Raw genomic sequence first — 14,235 nt, 5'->3', positions numbered from 1 at the left:
CCACACCCTCTTAGCTCTCCCCTTTCAGATACCAGGCTGTGGTCTTCATACAGGGAAAATGACCCTGCTACTGGCAGAACTGGGAGACAATGCCCTAGGGTCCTCAAATACGGGCCTTTCCAAGGTGCCAGTCTGTTTCCTACACAGTGATTTTCAAGAACAGTGGCCCACAAATACCAGAGAACACGCATCTCCAAACCCACTGCTCTACTGCCCACATGCGGTAAAGACCGGTGACTCACTCAGGTTTCATCCAGTCTCACACCCGGATTCTCATACTTTTTCAAATACAGGTTGACGGGGGTTTCCTTTGGTCACATCTAGCTCAACAAGTTAGACATGTCCCTTGGAGTGAGTGTGTAAAGGAGGGCCCTTGAAAAGCACCTAACCCATAAAATCATTTGATGGGCCTGCCATCTGGGTAACAGAGAACAGGTCCACAGTGGTGGTGGGGACAGGGGCAGGGGTGGGGAAGATCAGAGCTGGCCTTGGAGAGGACCAGTGAAGTGGCTGTTTTCAACAGAACTGGCTGTACCTTGAGCCCCCAATCAAGTCCTTCAAAGGGAAGGTACCCAAAGTGACCCAAATTGGACATGGATTGCCAGGACCAGGGGTAGCAGAAGCCCAACCACCCCACTGAGGAAAGGAAACAGGGCTTTTGAAACAGCCTGCAGGGAGGCTGAATCTGAGGCTCTGGGAAGGGGATGGGAAAAGCACACGCAGGTGTTCCCAAAGTGAATACTCTAGGGCCACCAGAGTGGTGTTTATGGGAAAAATTGGAAACTGAAGACAACAGTCTATCATCTGCAGTGGGATGATACCTGTGGGTGGGCAGAGCTCGGGAGGCTGTGAGCTCAGCGGAGCACCTAGCTTTGCCCTCCCATACGACATCCTGGGGAATCTGTGTCTCAGGTGCTTGGGAACAGTCAAGTGGAATATGAGGTCGCTCCACTGTGCTCGAGCACAGCCCTACTATGGGGAGAGCTCGACCTGGGGGGCGGTGGGGGCAAGACAACAGGACTCTGACTTTGGGGCCAACTGAGCGGGACCAACCAACCAGCAGCACCAGCCAGAAGATAACAAAGCTAGAAGAGGGGGAAGGATGGGGGAGCCACCAACTCAGGTAAGGCAAATCAGCCTGCTACGGACCCCATCTTCTGGGAGGGACAGTCACTAGGGGCCCATCTGACTCCTGGGATCTCTCTTGGTGGTAGCAGACCTAGGACTCTCTAGGGCCTGGCTCTTCAGCAGAAGCCAGCCACAGGCCTGTGTGTTGTTAGTGAGGGGAGTGAAGTTAGGGACACATTTATCAACCCAGCCAGGGCCTGGCCCCTGAAACAATGTGCCTGGCAGCAGAAGGGAGCCCTTGTAGGCAACCTGAAAAATACTTTTCTGTACTTTCAGACAAGAGACAAGCTGGGGATCCCATCTCCATCCCCAGACTCCCTCCCCCACACAGGTCCAGGGCTGCCTCTCCACATCACCTCTGTGACATCATGAAAGTTAAGGAAGCTGACCACTTAATTGGCTGCCTGTCCCAAGACCCAGATTCTAGAATCTCCAGAGAGTATTTATGGGGCACCCCGACCATGGTCTGAGGCCCGTTTTCCCTGAGCACTCACTGCTTGGATAGATAATGCTCCTTAGCTAGACTGGCTCCATGGCTAGTCAGAGTTCCCATGAGGCACGGGCAGCCCTGCTGATCCTATCAACTGATGGGGAGCCTGCAGCAGGGGACACCCGTGATTCCTCCCCAGATCCAAACCTGGATTTAGGGGAGGCTTTGGAGAAGCAGGGTGACCAGCCCAAGAGCCCAGATCCAGGCCTCCATGACAATCCACTCCAACAGGGCCCAAACCCAGAAATGGCCAAAGAGGAAGAGAACAACGCCATCCTTGGGCTGTCCTTCCCCAGGAAGCTCTGGAGGATTGTGGAGGATGCAGCCTTCACCTCTGTGCACTGGAACGATGAGGGAGATACAGTGGTCATCGAGGCAGATCTCTTCCAGATAGAGGTACTCCAGCGCAGAGGCATGGACCAGATCTTCGAGACAGACAGCATCAAGAGCTTCATCCGTGAACTGAACCTGTACGGGTTCAGGAAAGTCCGCCCTTCGAGTCACTCTACAGGGAAGAAGCTCATGGTAACGTAAAAAGCCCTTTTGGGGAGACTAGACTAGATGAGCTGAGTGCTGGACGGGTTTCATTTCCCAGGAGAATGTTGCTCTCATGAGAGGGTGGTTAAGGAAAGAAGAGAAAGCAGGATCTGTTGTGTTCCACCACCCCTATTAGACAGGATCCATGGGGGTGACTCCAGACACTGAGGGGCCACTTGATGTCAGGGAGGGCCAGTAACACCTCAAGTGAAGACGGCCCTGGGGGAGCTCTAGGGAGTGACATGCTAGGGCCTCATAACCTGCCAGGAATGAAGAGACCTTGTCTTTATACTTAGGCACGGCCCGGACTGTTGTGGGGAGGAGGGTGGTGAGGAAGGGCTCTTCTCCCCTCTCATGCCTAAAGTGATTCATTTGCTTTCAGATCTATCGAAACTCCAATTTTCAGAGAGACAAGCCTCTCCTTCTGCAGAACATCCAGAGGAAAGGCAACCCCAGAACAACTTCTCAGCCTGCCACTGGCACAACAACTCCAAAGAGAAAGAAGCGAGTGGTGGCAACCAGACACTCTCCTCAATTCCACCACAACGAGTTCACCCAAAAGGCTGGCAACAAAGTCCAGAAGGGGATGCCAACTGCTCGCAGAACCCCCAGCCAGTGCTCATTTGTGTTCTCTGACCTGTCTGTGGGCAGTGTAGCCAGGCGGGCTGGGGAAAACCATCTCCCCAGTGAGCAGGGCAGCCCCAGCAGGGCGGCTGGAGAGGGCACATCCAGCAATGCCATATCTGTGCCCTCGGCTACTGCTGAAAGGGACAGCCCAGGGAAACTGCCCGAGAGCCCCCCGGTGTACCCAGATTACGAATCGGTGATGGCTTTGTACAACACCTGTTACTCCATCCTGATGGCGGGCCTTTTAGTCATGGCACCAGATGAGGCCCCTGAGGCGGAGGATGAGCAGGGAGAGTCCTCACATTATAAGTGTGCCCTCTGTGAGCAGCTCAAGAACAAGCCCAATCCCTGAGCTGCCAGATACCTAGGGACACTCAAAAGCACTCTCTTATAATTAAAAATAGATTTCTGGCTCTAATAAAGTCAAGCAAAACTCCATTGGAGTAAATAAACAATCAAACGAGAACTACGAGTCTGTGTTCTTTCTATCTGTCCATTGTATTCACACATGGCACAGGGTGAGCTAGAAGAGGCTGGAAGCCCATGCCCCAGGCAATCTTCAGTCTTGTCCCCATGGTCCATTTTCATCTGAAACAGCAGCATTTCACAGGCTCATCCAATGGTCTGATCCATGAGCCGAGTGCTGAGGCAAACCCAGGATGGACTGGTCCCTGGGCCTTGCCTGCTGCTCAGCAGATGGCTCAGCTGGGCTCCTGACCTTGGGTGTTTCACCTCCCATGAGTCATACACCCTGCAGCAGAAGGGGCTCCTCAAGGATCCCCCAGTGATGCCACAAGTTTCTGATCAGCAGCTGAGCATCCCAGCTCCCTATCCAGGGGCTTCCTCAAGAGGCTCCCTGGAAAGCAGGGTCACCCCAGCCACTAAGTGCCTTGCAAACACATTACCCCAAAGCCAAAGACAAGTACAAGGTTTCCACAAGGTGAACACCAGCCCTTGTCACTCTGCCCTCACGGCTGTATTTAGAAGCCTATCTTTGGATGTGAGGCGGCCAGGCACTGAGTCCAACACACATAATTTGAGAGCCAAGGAACACTTTACAGTAGGACAAGTGTCACGTGCAAGGACAAACCACGGCCTGTTTCTGGGCCTGCAGGCCTCTCTGCCTGCTTATGCTCAGCCCCACCCCCGGCCTTCCCCTATCACCCCGTGGACACTGTTCCAACATTAGGAATTTGGACCAGAACAGAGAGGGAAAAACACTAACTAGTTTCCTAACAACACATTTCTCTCAACCACCCAGACTCAGCAGGGCCAAAATGAGTGGCAACACCATCAATTCGTAGAGCTCAGAGTCCCGGAGTCTCTCGCTGAGTCCAGAGCAGCATCATGCAAGGGGAGTCCCTGTCCCCAGCCCCGCACCAACTGGGCACTGCAGTGCAGGGCCGATTCAGACACAACCAGATGGGCAAGTCCAGAGCATGGTGGTGACTGCATGGTATCACCATGTGCTGGTATCTTGGTCACTTTCCTCTCGAAAGCCCAGTCTGGACAGGCCTCCTGCCCAAAGAGGATCAGGTGCTGGGGGATGTCCACCTGGAAGATGTCCTTCCTGCCTCTTCCAGGGATGGGCTGCAGCAGCCAGCGGGGGTTGGCCAGCGCAGTCATGTACTTCTGTTGCAGGTCGGGTAGCAGGGGTTGATTCTCCAGCTCCTGCACCTGGTTGGGACCTAGGTTTTCTAGGCACAGCAAAGTGCCCCCAATGACCACAAGACCTGTGTGCAAAGACAGGACACAGAATGAGAACAAGGTCATTCAAAGTTGCACCTTCTTGAGACTAAGACTGTATCATGGAGGGAACCTGAGGTGAACTGGGTCCTCTGGCTGAGGGCTCACCTCGGCAAAGGGAACTTGGGGCGAGACCAAGCGAGGGAGGGAGTGAAATGAAAGGGAGAGGCCTGGTGCTCCAGGAACCCACCAGGACATGGGCAGCTTTCAGTCTGCCCACTGCAGGCCACAGGGACAGAGCATGAGGGCCCCAGCGGGGGCCAGCAGACATCAGGTCCCCAAGGGATTTACCAGCAGACAGGTGTTGCTGTGGGGCCTCACCCCTGGGGAGTCAGGGGACTTGCTCAGGCCCAGCTTCAGGCAATGTGGGTATGGAACCCAGGCTGGGTGCTTTACTGCTTCTCATGGTCTCTTCCAGGCACACAGACACACATGTGGGGACACACACATACACACAGACAAGTGCCATGTGCAGTCCTAGACACACCTCTGCCTCAAGCACAAAAGGGGACTGAGGCCCAGAGTGGTGATCAGGCACCTTGTGCCACCAGTTCCCAGCCCATGGACCCTTGCTGTCCCTCTGAAGAAACCTCAGCCCCCACGCCCAACCCCACCAACTAGTTCAACAGAAAACAAACAAGTACAACCCAGCTGAGATTCAGGGCAATGCCAGGGCCCATGTGGGCATCAGGGGGCAGGGTGTCACTTAACCCACGATCACTCCATGGCCGAACTTTTCCCCGGCAAGGCCTGGATCTGGGTGGGCTCATTCTGAGCCTCCGCTCCAGCAGCTCCCACTAGACCGAGTCTTTCCAGTCCTGGTACACCATGTGGATGGCCAGGGTACAGTGCCGGTGACCGTGTAGCATGGGCCACCATGGCATCTCCAGGTTCTTGACACTGTTTAAAACGAAACCCGCATAAGGTTTCGGAAGAACAGATAGCCGAACTTCATCTCCCAGGGCTCCTAGGGCTCCCAGGGCCTCATGTGGCTGCAGAAACACAAAACCACAAAGGTCAGGAGTGTGATTCAGTGGCCTGCAAGCTCACAGCCCTGGGCTGGACCTCAGCCCCACGAGCCCGAGCATCCTCCAAATCTGCTGACACAGAACGCAGGGGTCAGAGAGAGCTGGCTCATTCCATTCGTCTTCACACAGTCCACCGATGGGGGGGGGGGTGACCCAGAGGACCCATCCATTACATGCAGTCTGTGGGGAGGTCAGCAAGGAGGGTGGGACAGTGGGAGAGAGGCACAAGGTGAGTTCCAAGACAGAAAGCCCTGAAATCCTGCGAGCACTGAAGAGGGAGGGCAAGCCCCTTGGTTTCAAAGCCCAGAGGCTGGGCTCTGATCCTCTCCCAGCACAGACAGGCATTGTCCTGGGCTTGGCTTCCCCCACTCCCTGCCACCACCCCACCCTTCAGTTCCACAACCCCATCACTGCCCATGCTCTGCAGATCCCCCATCTTAGCCCAGGGATGCTAAGGGCATATCCATGCTAACCAATCTGGACTCGGCCCTGGGGCACCCTGGACCTCAGATGGCCCTGCCAGGTGTCTTCCCCATGCCTTTGGGAGCCACCTTCCTCCTAGCCCTTCCCATACCACTGCCTCCACTGTCAGCAGATGCCCCGGCCCCTGCCCAGAGCCTCGAGAAAGAACAAAGGAGAACAGGAACTAATGGGATGGGTGCACTCCATGTCATTACCAGGGCCTGGGACAGCACCATTCAGGTATCACAGAATTCAGACCTCAAATAATACATTAGGTTACCATCACCTCATTCAATGGCTGAGGTGGCACTGAGGCATAGACTGCAGGGAACCTTAACACACACATCTCCATTCGCACTTCTTTCCCTGTACCTGGAGGGGGGTCCCCGTTCACTGGAGGGAGCTGGAGGCAGAGGAGCAGAGCCATGAGCCTGAACGTCAGCAGGGTCTCAGCACCTCGCAAGGGGCCTCCATTTCCACATGGCTATGAGGACAGGAACAAGGTCCCAGGGGCACCCAACCCAGGGCCTTTTGGGCCTTTCCTTCATTTGGCACAGCAGAGACACAGTTCTCACAGGCCCACAAGACCCCACATGATCTGGCTCCTACCCTACTGGCCTTCTCTCCTCGTCCCTGGATTCACCTCTGGTAGCCATGAAGGCCATCCTTCCATCCTTGGAACATTCCAGTGTGTTCCTACCTCAGACCCTTTGCTGGGTGTGAGGACTCACATCGCACCTCAGTGTGACCTTACAGACAAAGGAAAGGTCTTCACAGAGCTGATGGGGGTCAAGTGAGCTCATTAGGATGGACCCTCCTCTAACAGGATGGCTGTCCCCATACAAAGGACACATTTAGAGACAGACAGGAACATGGGGAAACTGGGGTGAAGAGGAAGGCGGAGCTCTCCAAGCCCAGACACACCCACCAAGGCCAGCAATGCCCTGGAAGTGAGGGGGGAGAGATAGGACAGACTCCACAGCCCTCATGAGAGCCAACGTCAGCTGACATCTCTATCTCGGCTGCTGGGCCTCCTGAACCAACACGGTTCCTAGTATGAGCCACCCGGTGCAATCCTGAAGTGACTGCTGGCAAATGAAGCCAAAGGGTCAGCTCTGTTGGGACATCTCTCCACAGGGGTAAGGGGGGAGTGGGGGATGGCTTCTCCACTCCCAGCACCTCGAGCACACTCCTCCACGTCTGCAAAATTCATGTGTCTGTTTTCACCCTTACACGGTGTCTGTTTACACCTCCCATTGTCGGGGGTCCCACAATTTACTGATGCTTCCCTCCTGATGGAAGGGAAGGGAAAACTCATTCTGCCAATATAGCCACTCGATGTGACCACACACTCACTGAAGAGCCATGCAGGAGGCGGCCCAGTGCACATGGCACACACCCGAGGTGCTGACACATGCCAACAAACGGCCTTCCACAAAGGCTTCCCGTTTCCACTCCACTAACCACAGGCAAGGGTGTCATGTCCTCATGCACTGCCTGGTCCCGGGCATCATCATTCGGTTCAACGTTTGCCCATGTGCTGGGTGACAAAGGGTTACACTGTTCATTGGGTCTGGCTTGGTTACAAGGCTGGCCCTTGGGACTTTGCCACTGCTATGTCTTCTACTAGGGTATGTGACTGGATTCCATGCTTGCCCAGTTTGTGCCATTCAGTATCTCAGCCAACCCAACCCCTTCCTCCTGAGAGCCTCTGAATCTCACCTGTGTGGGTGGAATCCCTGAGCAAGAAGTGGCTGCAAGCACTCCTATGGCCTGAAGCAGAAGGTGCCTGCTTGGTGGCCAGAGGAGAAAACACTCTTCTGCTTGCTTGACTGGGCATCTTCACCTGCACGAGGACCAGAGGAACAGGGAGAAAGTCACCAGTGACAATACAGCAATCTTGGACAACAAGCCACCACCATCTTCTCCTCATCAGGGGCCTCAGACAACGGGGTCCCAGGAGGGCCCAACTGATGAGAAACACACGTGCAGGTTCCCTCAGGGTGGGTTCTGCTCATCACAGCAGCTGGCCTGTCCTCACCGGGCTGGGACAGGGACCCCACGATGCCTCAGTTTGCAGCACATAAACCCATACCCCAGGAGTGATTGTGACTTACAGCCCAGGAGACCCCGCAAAGAACAAGAGAAAATGACTCCTCCCCTCACACTGCCACTCTGGAAGGATCCGGGAGCCGCAACAGTCAGTGGGCCGCCCTCCATGGACTCCTGGTTGGGCCCCACCAGGAGGGGAACTGGGGACAAGCAGCTGAGCCCTGCAGGGTCGGGTGGGGGCGACTCCCAGCAGGAGGGTGGGGCTAGCGTTAGGTCATAGTCCAGGGGCGGGGTAAGAGGTTGGATGGCAGGTCTGGGGCATCTTCCCATGTGTCCCAGGGCATTGCTTGGATGCACATGTGGAAAGAAAGCAGTGGTGGTGGTGGGGTTACTGTGGCTGTGGAGGGGGCCAGAAGGTCCAGCTTGGCCTCCTGGCAGGCGCTCCTAGTCCCAGAGCCTGGAAACCCCTGCCTGGAGGTACCATCTACGCATGAGGCAGGTCCTGCCTTCCTGCAAGCAGAGCGAGTCGTGGGCACTTTGGGATGGTTGGGCTGCGGCCACCAGGCAGGACAGTGGTCCGCCACTAGGACCAAGACAGCTGACAGCACTGGCTGGCTTCAGTCGCATCGTGCCCACAAACACTGACACCTGTCATTTCCGGTGTGTATGGCTTCCCTTACTCACGTAGGCACGCAGTTACATAGACACACAAGTACGAACAAAGGTGCATTCCCTCACCGGCCCTGTCTGCTAGGAGACAAACTAAGATCCGTCACGCTCTGAGGCACCTGGAAGGTCAGGCCGGGAGGAGCCTCGAGACCAGCAGCCTGAAGCAGGACCCAGAGGAGGACCAGGAGGTGAGCGGCCTGGTGGAAGAGAGGGGGAGGAGGTGGGAGAAGCAGTGTGGGAGGAAGAGTGTGGGAAAGACGGAGCTGAGGTGGAGATTCTGGAGAAGGACTCAACTCAGGGCAGGGGCAGGGCGGGACTGGGACAGAAAGGGGCTTGGGTGGGGCTGGGACGGGGTTTGGGCGTGGCTCTGGGTGGGGTGGAGCCACCAGAGGCAGGGCGTGACTGACAAGGATGGAGCTGTGGGCCCAGGAAACCCACGGAGAGTGGGCCTGTCCAGCTTCATGGCAGAGGCCAGACTGTGCCCTTTTGAGTCCTTGCCATAGGCGTCCAGTCCGTGAGAAACGGCGAGAGTCAAAGTGACCGTGACCCAGTGTCTTCAGTGACTGCATCTGAGCTTCAGAGTGGACCTCAGGGGCCAGGGAAGCAGAGAGAGGCACGACCTCTGGGCAGAGTTCCCCATCTCTGGGCTGAAAACCCAGGCTGTCTCCCCTCCAAGCCACCCTGGGACTGCTGGCCCAGTGCTGAGCAACAGTCTATCTGTTCTTTTGCAGATGTGGAAGAAAATCCTCCCTGTGTTACCTGCTGCCCCTGGGACCTGAGATGTCTCAGAGAAAGGCAGCTTTGCCTTCAAAACTGTTTCCTGAACTCTTCCTCTTGTCTGGGGGCTCAGCCCACCCAGGGCAACCACCTGACTCTGCTCCTGACCGCTGCCCTGGCTGCTGTGTCCCTGCCTCCCAAGTGCCTGATCACAGTAAATGCTCCTCTTCCTGTCCCCACTGCTACTAGTTGAGCTCAGGCCTCATGGCCTGGGGCCAGGGCTGTCAGCCTAGGCTCCCCCACCAGCTTGGACCCCTCTTGTCTCTCCTCTTCCACCCAGTGTTGCGCACACTATCGATTCTGTCGATGTGTGTCACACCGCACACACATCTGTCCTCAACCCTGGATGGGAAGTACAGCTGAGCCCAAGCCCCAACCCATCCATGGTGCCCTGGGGGGCTTCCTGTGGTCCCAGGTCTCCTTCCTCATTTCCCAGCACTCTGGAGGGCTGTGCTGGCCCTGGGCTCTGTGCAGAGTACATCTGGGACCCCACACTTCAGATCGTGCAGTTCCTGCCCCTGGACTGCTGGCTCCTCTTGTCCTGACAACCTACTGTCCTTCCAAGCACAGCTGTAACATCCCTTTTCTGTCTGCCTGAGTGTCACGTGCTTTCATCTGGCAGTTCTGGGGCACCCTGCATCTTCCTGTTGAAGCCTTTGCCCTGTTCTTCCATCCAGGCTGTGGCTGCTGTGCACAAGTCTGGACTGCCAAGGGTCACCAAGTCCCAGGAAGGCAGGGTCGATGTCTCACTGGTTCCCATTAGCCAGGCACCCATGCAACTGCTGCCGTGGGAATGTTATTCTGAGCAGTACTTTCCCTTCTAGCATGCTCTCTCCTTGCAGAACTCTCCCGGCTGTGAATTGAGGGGCAGAGGCTGCCTCCTGGATTTGAGGCCTCAGTGCTGCAGGGACCCGAGCGAATACCACACCCAACTCCCTCATGCTGGTGCCCGGATCCTTGCCCCAAGAGTGGTTATCAGCTACCTCCATATACCCCAGAACCTCCTGGTAGTGGTCTCAGATCATGAGAGAGGGTCCTGTGAATGGTAGGTAGGCTGCTGCTGTTCTTTCTGCATCCTGGTTATGAACTAGACCTTGCCCAGTGAACTGGACACCTATGATGTGTGGCTGCTGATGGGGGCAGCTGTGAGGCCCTGCTCCATGGCATTTCTCCACACCTGTCCCATCCCTGCTGCTGGCACCAGTTCTCCTCACATGCCCAGATGTGTAGACCGATCCACAGGGGGTGCTGCCTCCCACCCCACCTGGGTCTCTGAGGCTTGGTGAGGGTTCTACTTTGCTCCTGTTGTGTGTTTGCAGACAGCACTGACCTGGGAGGGCTTGACACAGATTCTTGGTTTCCCTCATGTCCTCTTTGGCCAATGTGGTTTCCTCTCTGAAATGCCTGTTGCCCATATATCCACTTAGCTGTGTGTCCTTTCTGTGCTGAGTTGTGGGCACTTCTTTTGGGGTCTGGGCACTCATCCCACCCTGGTGTTTGTATTGCAGATTCGTTCTCTTCTGTTTTCAGGCTAGCAATGGACTCAGTATTCGCCTTGTGTCTCGGAGCTGTAAGTGCCCCACAGGTCAGCATGTGTCTGTCAGGTCCTTCCACTGGGGATTGCCATCCACCCCCAGGCTTGGCACCTGGGGCAAGCAGTCCTCAAGGAGATGCTGCCCTGGTGTCCAGCACTCTGCCCATGAGAGAGGGCTCTTTCACCTCCATGTCAGTTCCTCGGTCCCTGCCTAGCTTTGGTTCTGGGCCTCGGACTCCCACACGCAGGACAAACCCAGGGGCAGCCGTGTAGCTCCAGGAGGTCAACCAGACCTACTTCCCCTCTGTCCCCAGGGCAGCTCCCATTGACCACACCCCTTTGCATACAGCCCAGATGGAGGGGCCAGCCTGAGAACCGGACAAGTTTCTGATTTCATCTCAGTTCTGCTGCAGTTCTTTGATAGGACATGGCACACATATGACCTGTGGACACGGATGGCCACTCTGCTGCGGCTGCTCAGGGTACTGATTGCCTAGGGGATGGGGCACCACCCAGGGGGACCGGGGAAGCTTCTGTGAGCCTCTGTTGCTGCCCTGCTCTCATTCACATCACAGGCCTTTACATCACATTTGACACGGAAGTGGGAGATGCTGGTTTGTATGTGTCCATCACTCCCAAGCTCTGGGGTCTATGTGCTCTTCACTGTCCTCCATCTGGGCAGGATGGCCACGACCCAGGTGCCATGCCCACCAGCACAGGAGGGGACTTCCAGACACTAGGCTGCGGCTCACAGAATGGATCCAGCTGTTTAGTTTGCAAGGACAAGGAGCAGGGAGGGCGGAGTGGAATGTGCATTGTCATCCCATACCCATGGTGAGAGGACTTCAGTGAGGGGACTCTGGCGCTCTGGGTGGGAGACCTGTCCAGCTATCCTTTGAGTACTAGTGTGCCCACCATGGTGACTTGGCCAAGCACAGAGTGGGTGTGAGGGGTCAGGAGCAGAGGATGCCCATGAGTTGCCCCCAGAGGTGAGCAGGTTCTTCAGTTCATGAGCGGGGCGTGTATCCCCTCTCTTTTTCTGTGCATTTCTCTTTTACTCACTGGAGTTCATGCAGGGTTTCCGTTCAGCCTTACCATCTTTTCCTTACATCTCATGTTCCCCCAGGTTCTGAAGGAGTCCTCAACAGACGTCTCACTAAGCCCTGGACCTGGCTTTGGGGGATATTGCATTCCAGGCCTCCAGGCCCTCGCAGCTCAAGACCGACTGATGAATCCTGGGGACTGGCCCTGTGTCCCTTGACCATTGAGCCCCTGTGCCCAGAAATCCCAGCCCAGGGGGTCATCCCGAAGGGGCCACAGAGTCAGAGTTAACTGTGTCTCTCAATTTGGTGTCAAGTTGACCCTGTGTCTGGCAACCTCCACTCCTCTGGTGGTCCCACCTGCCTGTGTGGGTTCACCATATCAGTGCCCGAGGTCCCTTTGGGAGGGGCTAGGGTTGTTCCCATGTCTGTTTGCTGTGGTGCTGCAGCGTCCTTCTCCCAGGGACCCTCCCCATCCCTGTTCCTCAGTTGCAGACCTGAGAACTGGCTCAGGGCCCAACCTGGGCGAGGGATCTTGACCTGTTTACTGGGGTGGCTGCCTTTGGCCTCAGTGTCATTTTGGACTGTACCTTGGTTGGTTGCCCACCTATCAAAGCTCTGGGAGGCTGCATCGTATGGACCACCTTCCCTCCTCTGTGGGTCCCGCCTCCTGGGAGGTGGCAGCCCTCATCATGGTCCCTGGCTCCTGGCAGCTCAGTGCAACCCCACGACCTCTGCTGCAGTCCCTGGGCAGCAGGGATGGATGGAGGGGTGTGTCGTCCATCTCCTCCATCACCAGGCCTGGTAAGCCTGACCTGTGTTGTACAGTGACTTCACTCTGCTTGGCGGCCGGGCAGTAGGTGACCAGCTCTTCCCATGCTTCCTTGGTTCTCATCATGGTAGTGCTGTGTGTCCTGCCACAGATCAGGGCAGCCAGCTCCCCTGCTTCCTGGGATGGAGGGCACCTGTGAGGGAGGCCTCCGGTCCAGTTTGCTCCCTTGAGGGTGGGGGCACCAGCTCTTTATGGGGTGGGAGAAGTGGGCTGCTGTTGCAGGCTCAGAAGTTCAGAGACATCTTGGATGTCCCAGTCTTCTGGGGCCTGCCTCCCGGTCTCTCTGGCCTTCATGTCAGTGATGCATGTTTTCCCAAGAGGACATCCAATGCCAGTGGGTCAATCCTGCCTTGGTGGAACATTCAGTGTCTTTGAGGTTCAGCCACACCTGTTGAATCCTGGGCTGATGTTTTTCCACTGCCTAAAGCTTTGTCAGCTACTGGGAAGACTCTGCTCCCCCCCAACATTGGTCCTCACTGTTTTTCATCCTAGGTTGGTCATCACCCTACAGACAGCAAAGCAAAGAAGTCACTCCCCTCTATTCTGCCCCCACCATGTTCCACACACCTGGATCTTCTCACTTGCCAGGGAATTCCTCTCCCCCTGCCAGCCCAGCACAAGTTCTAGCAGCTGGGCTGTGGCCTTGAGCCCAGGGCTGAGTGCACACAGACTACTCCCAGGATGGGTCCTCATAACCCATGGGGCAGGGGATGTCAACCCTGTACCAAGGCCCCATCTTGCCACCTCTCCTCAGACCACTCCAGGGCCAGCCTTCTCAGGATAGGTCCTTTGTGGGGCTGTTCCCCGGGGGTGGGGAGGGCAGGGAGTTGGTGCTGGAGGCTGGCTGGGGACTTACCACCAAGGGGACAGGGAGCAGACATGGTTGGGCAGGGCATCCCATCACCTGCGATGTTGACCTGACAGTTCCTGCCAGCCTATCGGGAGGTGCAGAGCACAGACAGACATTGGAGATGTCCACAGTGGGACTTGGTGGTCGGGCCCTCACAGTGCCTGAGACCTCATGATTGCTATTGACCAAGCAGGAAAACTGAAATCAGGAATTGTTGCCCAAGCAGTGGCTGTGTGTACACACAGGACACCAACTGCCTTTGCCTGTGTGGCACCATGCTCTGCCCTGCACGCAGTCCAGTGGGAGGAGCTCTTGGCGTCTTTTGCATCAGACAGCTGCTGGGTTGGGCAGAACTGCTTCCAGTGCACTGGCCACCCGGCCACCTGCTAGCCCTCATGTAAGCACAGCCTAATGGGAGAGGGCAGATCTGGGTGCCAGACCTCACAAGACAAAGCGCATTCAA

The 14,235-nt window shown here is 56.3% G+C and overlaps 2 protein-coding genes across 3 annotated transcripts in view; one reads left to right on the top strand and one right to left on the bottom strand.

The window, feature by feature from the left end:
• Positions 1-1,570: 1,570 nt before the first annotated feature.
• On the top strand, positions 1,571-3,248 carry LOC133242750 (heat shock transcription factor, X-linked member 3-like). The gene is made up of 2 exons (XM_061408893.1): positions 1,571-2,143; positions 2,538-3,248. Exons 1-2 carry the CDS (start codon positions 1,661-1,663, stop codon positions 3,132-3,134), a joined length of 1,080 nt encoding a protein of 359 aa, XP_061264877.1. The 5' UTR covers positions 1,571-1,660; the 3' UTR covers positions 3,135-3,248.
• A 90-nt stretch (positions 3,249-3,338) lies between these two features.
• LOC133242751 (uncharacterized) overlaps positions 3,339-14,235 on the bottom strand; it is a 50,672-nt gene continuing 39,775 nt past the window's right edge. Inside the window, exons 2-3 of one of the 2 annotated variants that reach the window (XM_061408894.1) lie at positions 7,741-7,864; positions 3,339-4,515 (exon numbers count right to left, since the gene is read on the bottom strand). In XM_061408894.1, coding sequence (XP_061264878.1) covers positions 4,076-4,515; positions 7,741-7,864 — 564 coding nt within the window. In that variant the 3' untranslated portion in view covers positions 3,339-4,075. Of the gene's footprint in view, positions 5,521-7,740; positions 7,865-14,235 lie in introns of both variants that reach the window. The other variant, XM_061408895.1, reaches the window with a different exon arrangement.

Source organism: Bos javanicus, chromosome X, assembly GCF_032452875.1.
Source record: "Bos javanicus breed banteng chromosome X, ARS-OSU_banteng_1.0, whole genome shotgun sequence".
Lineage (NCBI taxonomy): Eukaryota > Metazoa > Chordata > Mammalia > Artiodactyla > Bovidae > Bos > Bos javanicus.
This window is presented reverse-complemented; position numbering and strand designations above follow the sequence as displayed.

Excerpts from the sequence above, each read along its gene's own strand:
- LOC133242750 (XM_061408893.1), top strand. The coding sequence starts at position 1,661 with ATGGCTAGTCAGAGTTCCCATGAGGCACGGGCAGCCCTGCTGATCCTA. Across the intron at positions 2,144-2,537 it reads CTACAGGGAAGAAGCTCATG|ATCTATCGAAACTCCAATTT; the intron begins GTAACGTAAAAA and ends ATTTGCTTTCAG.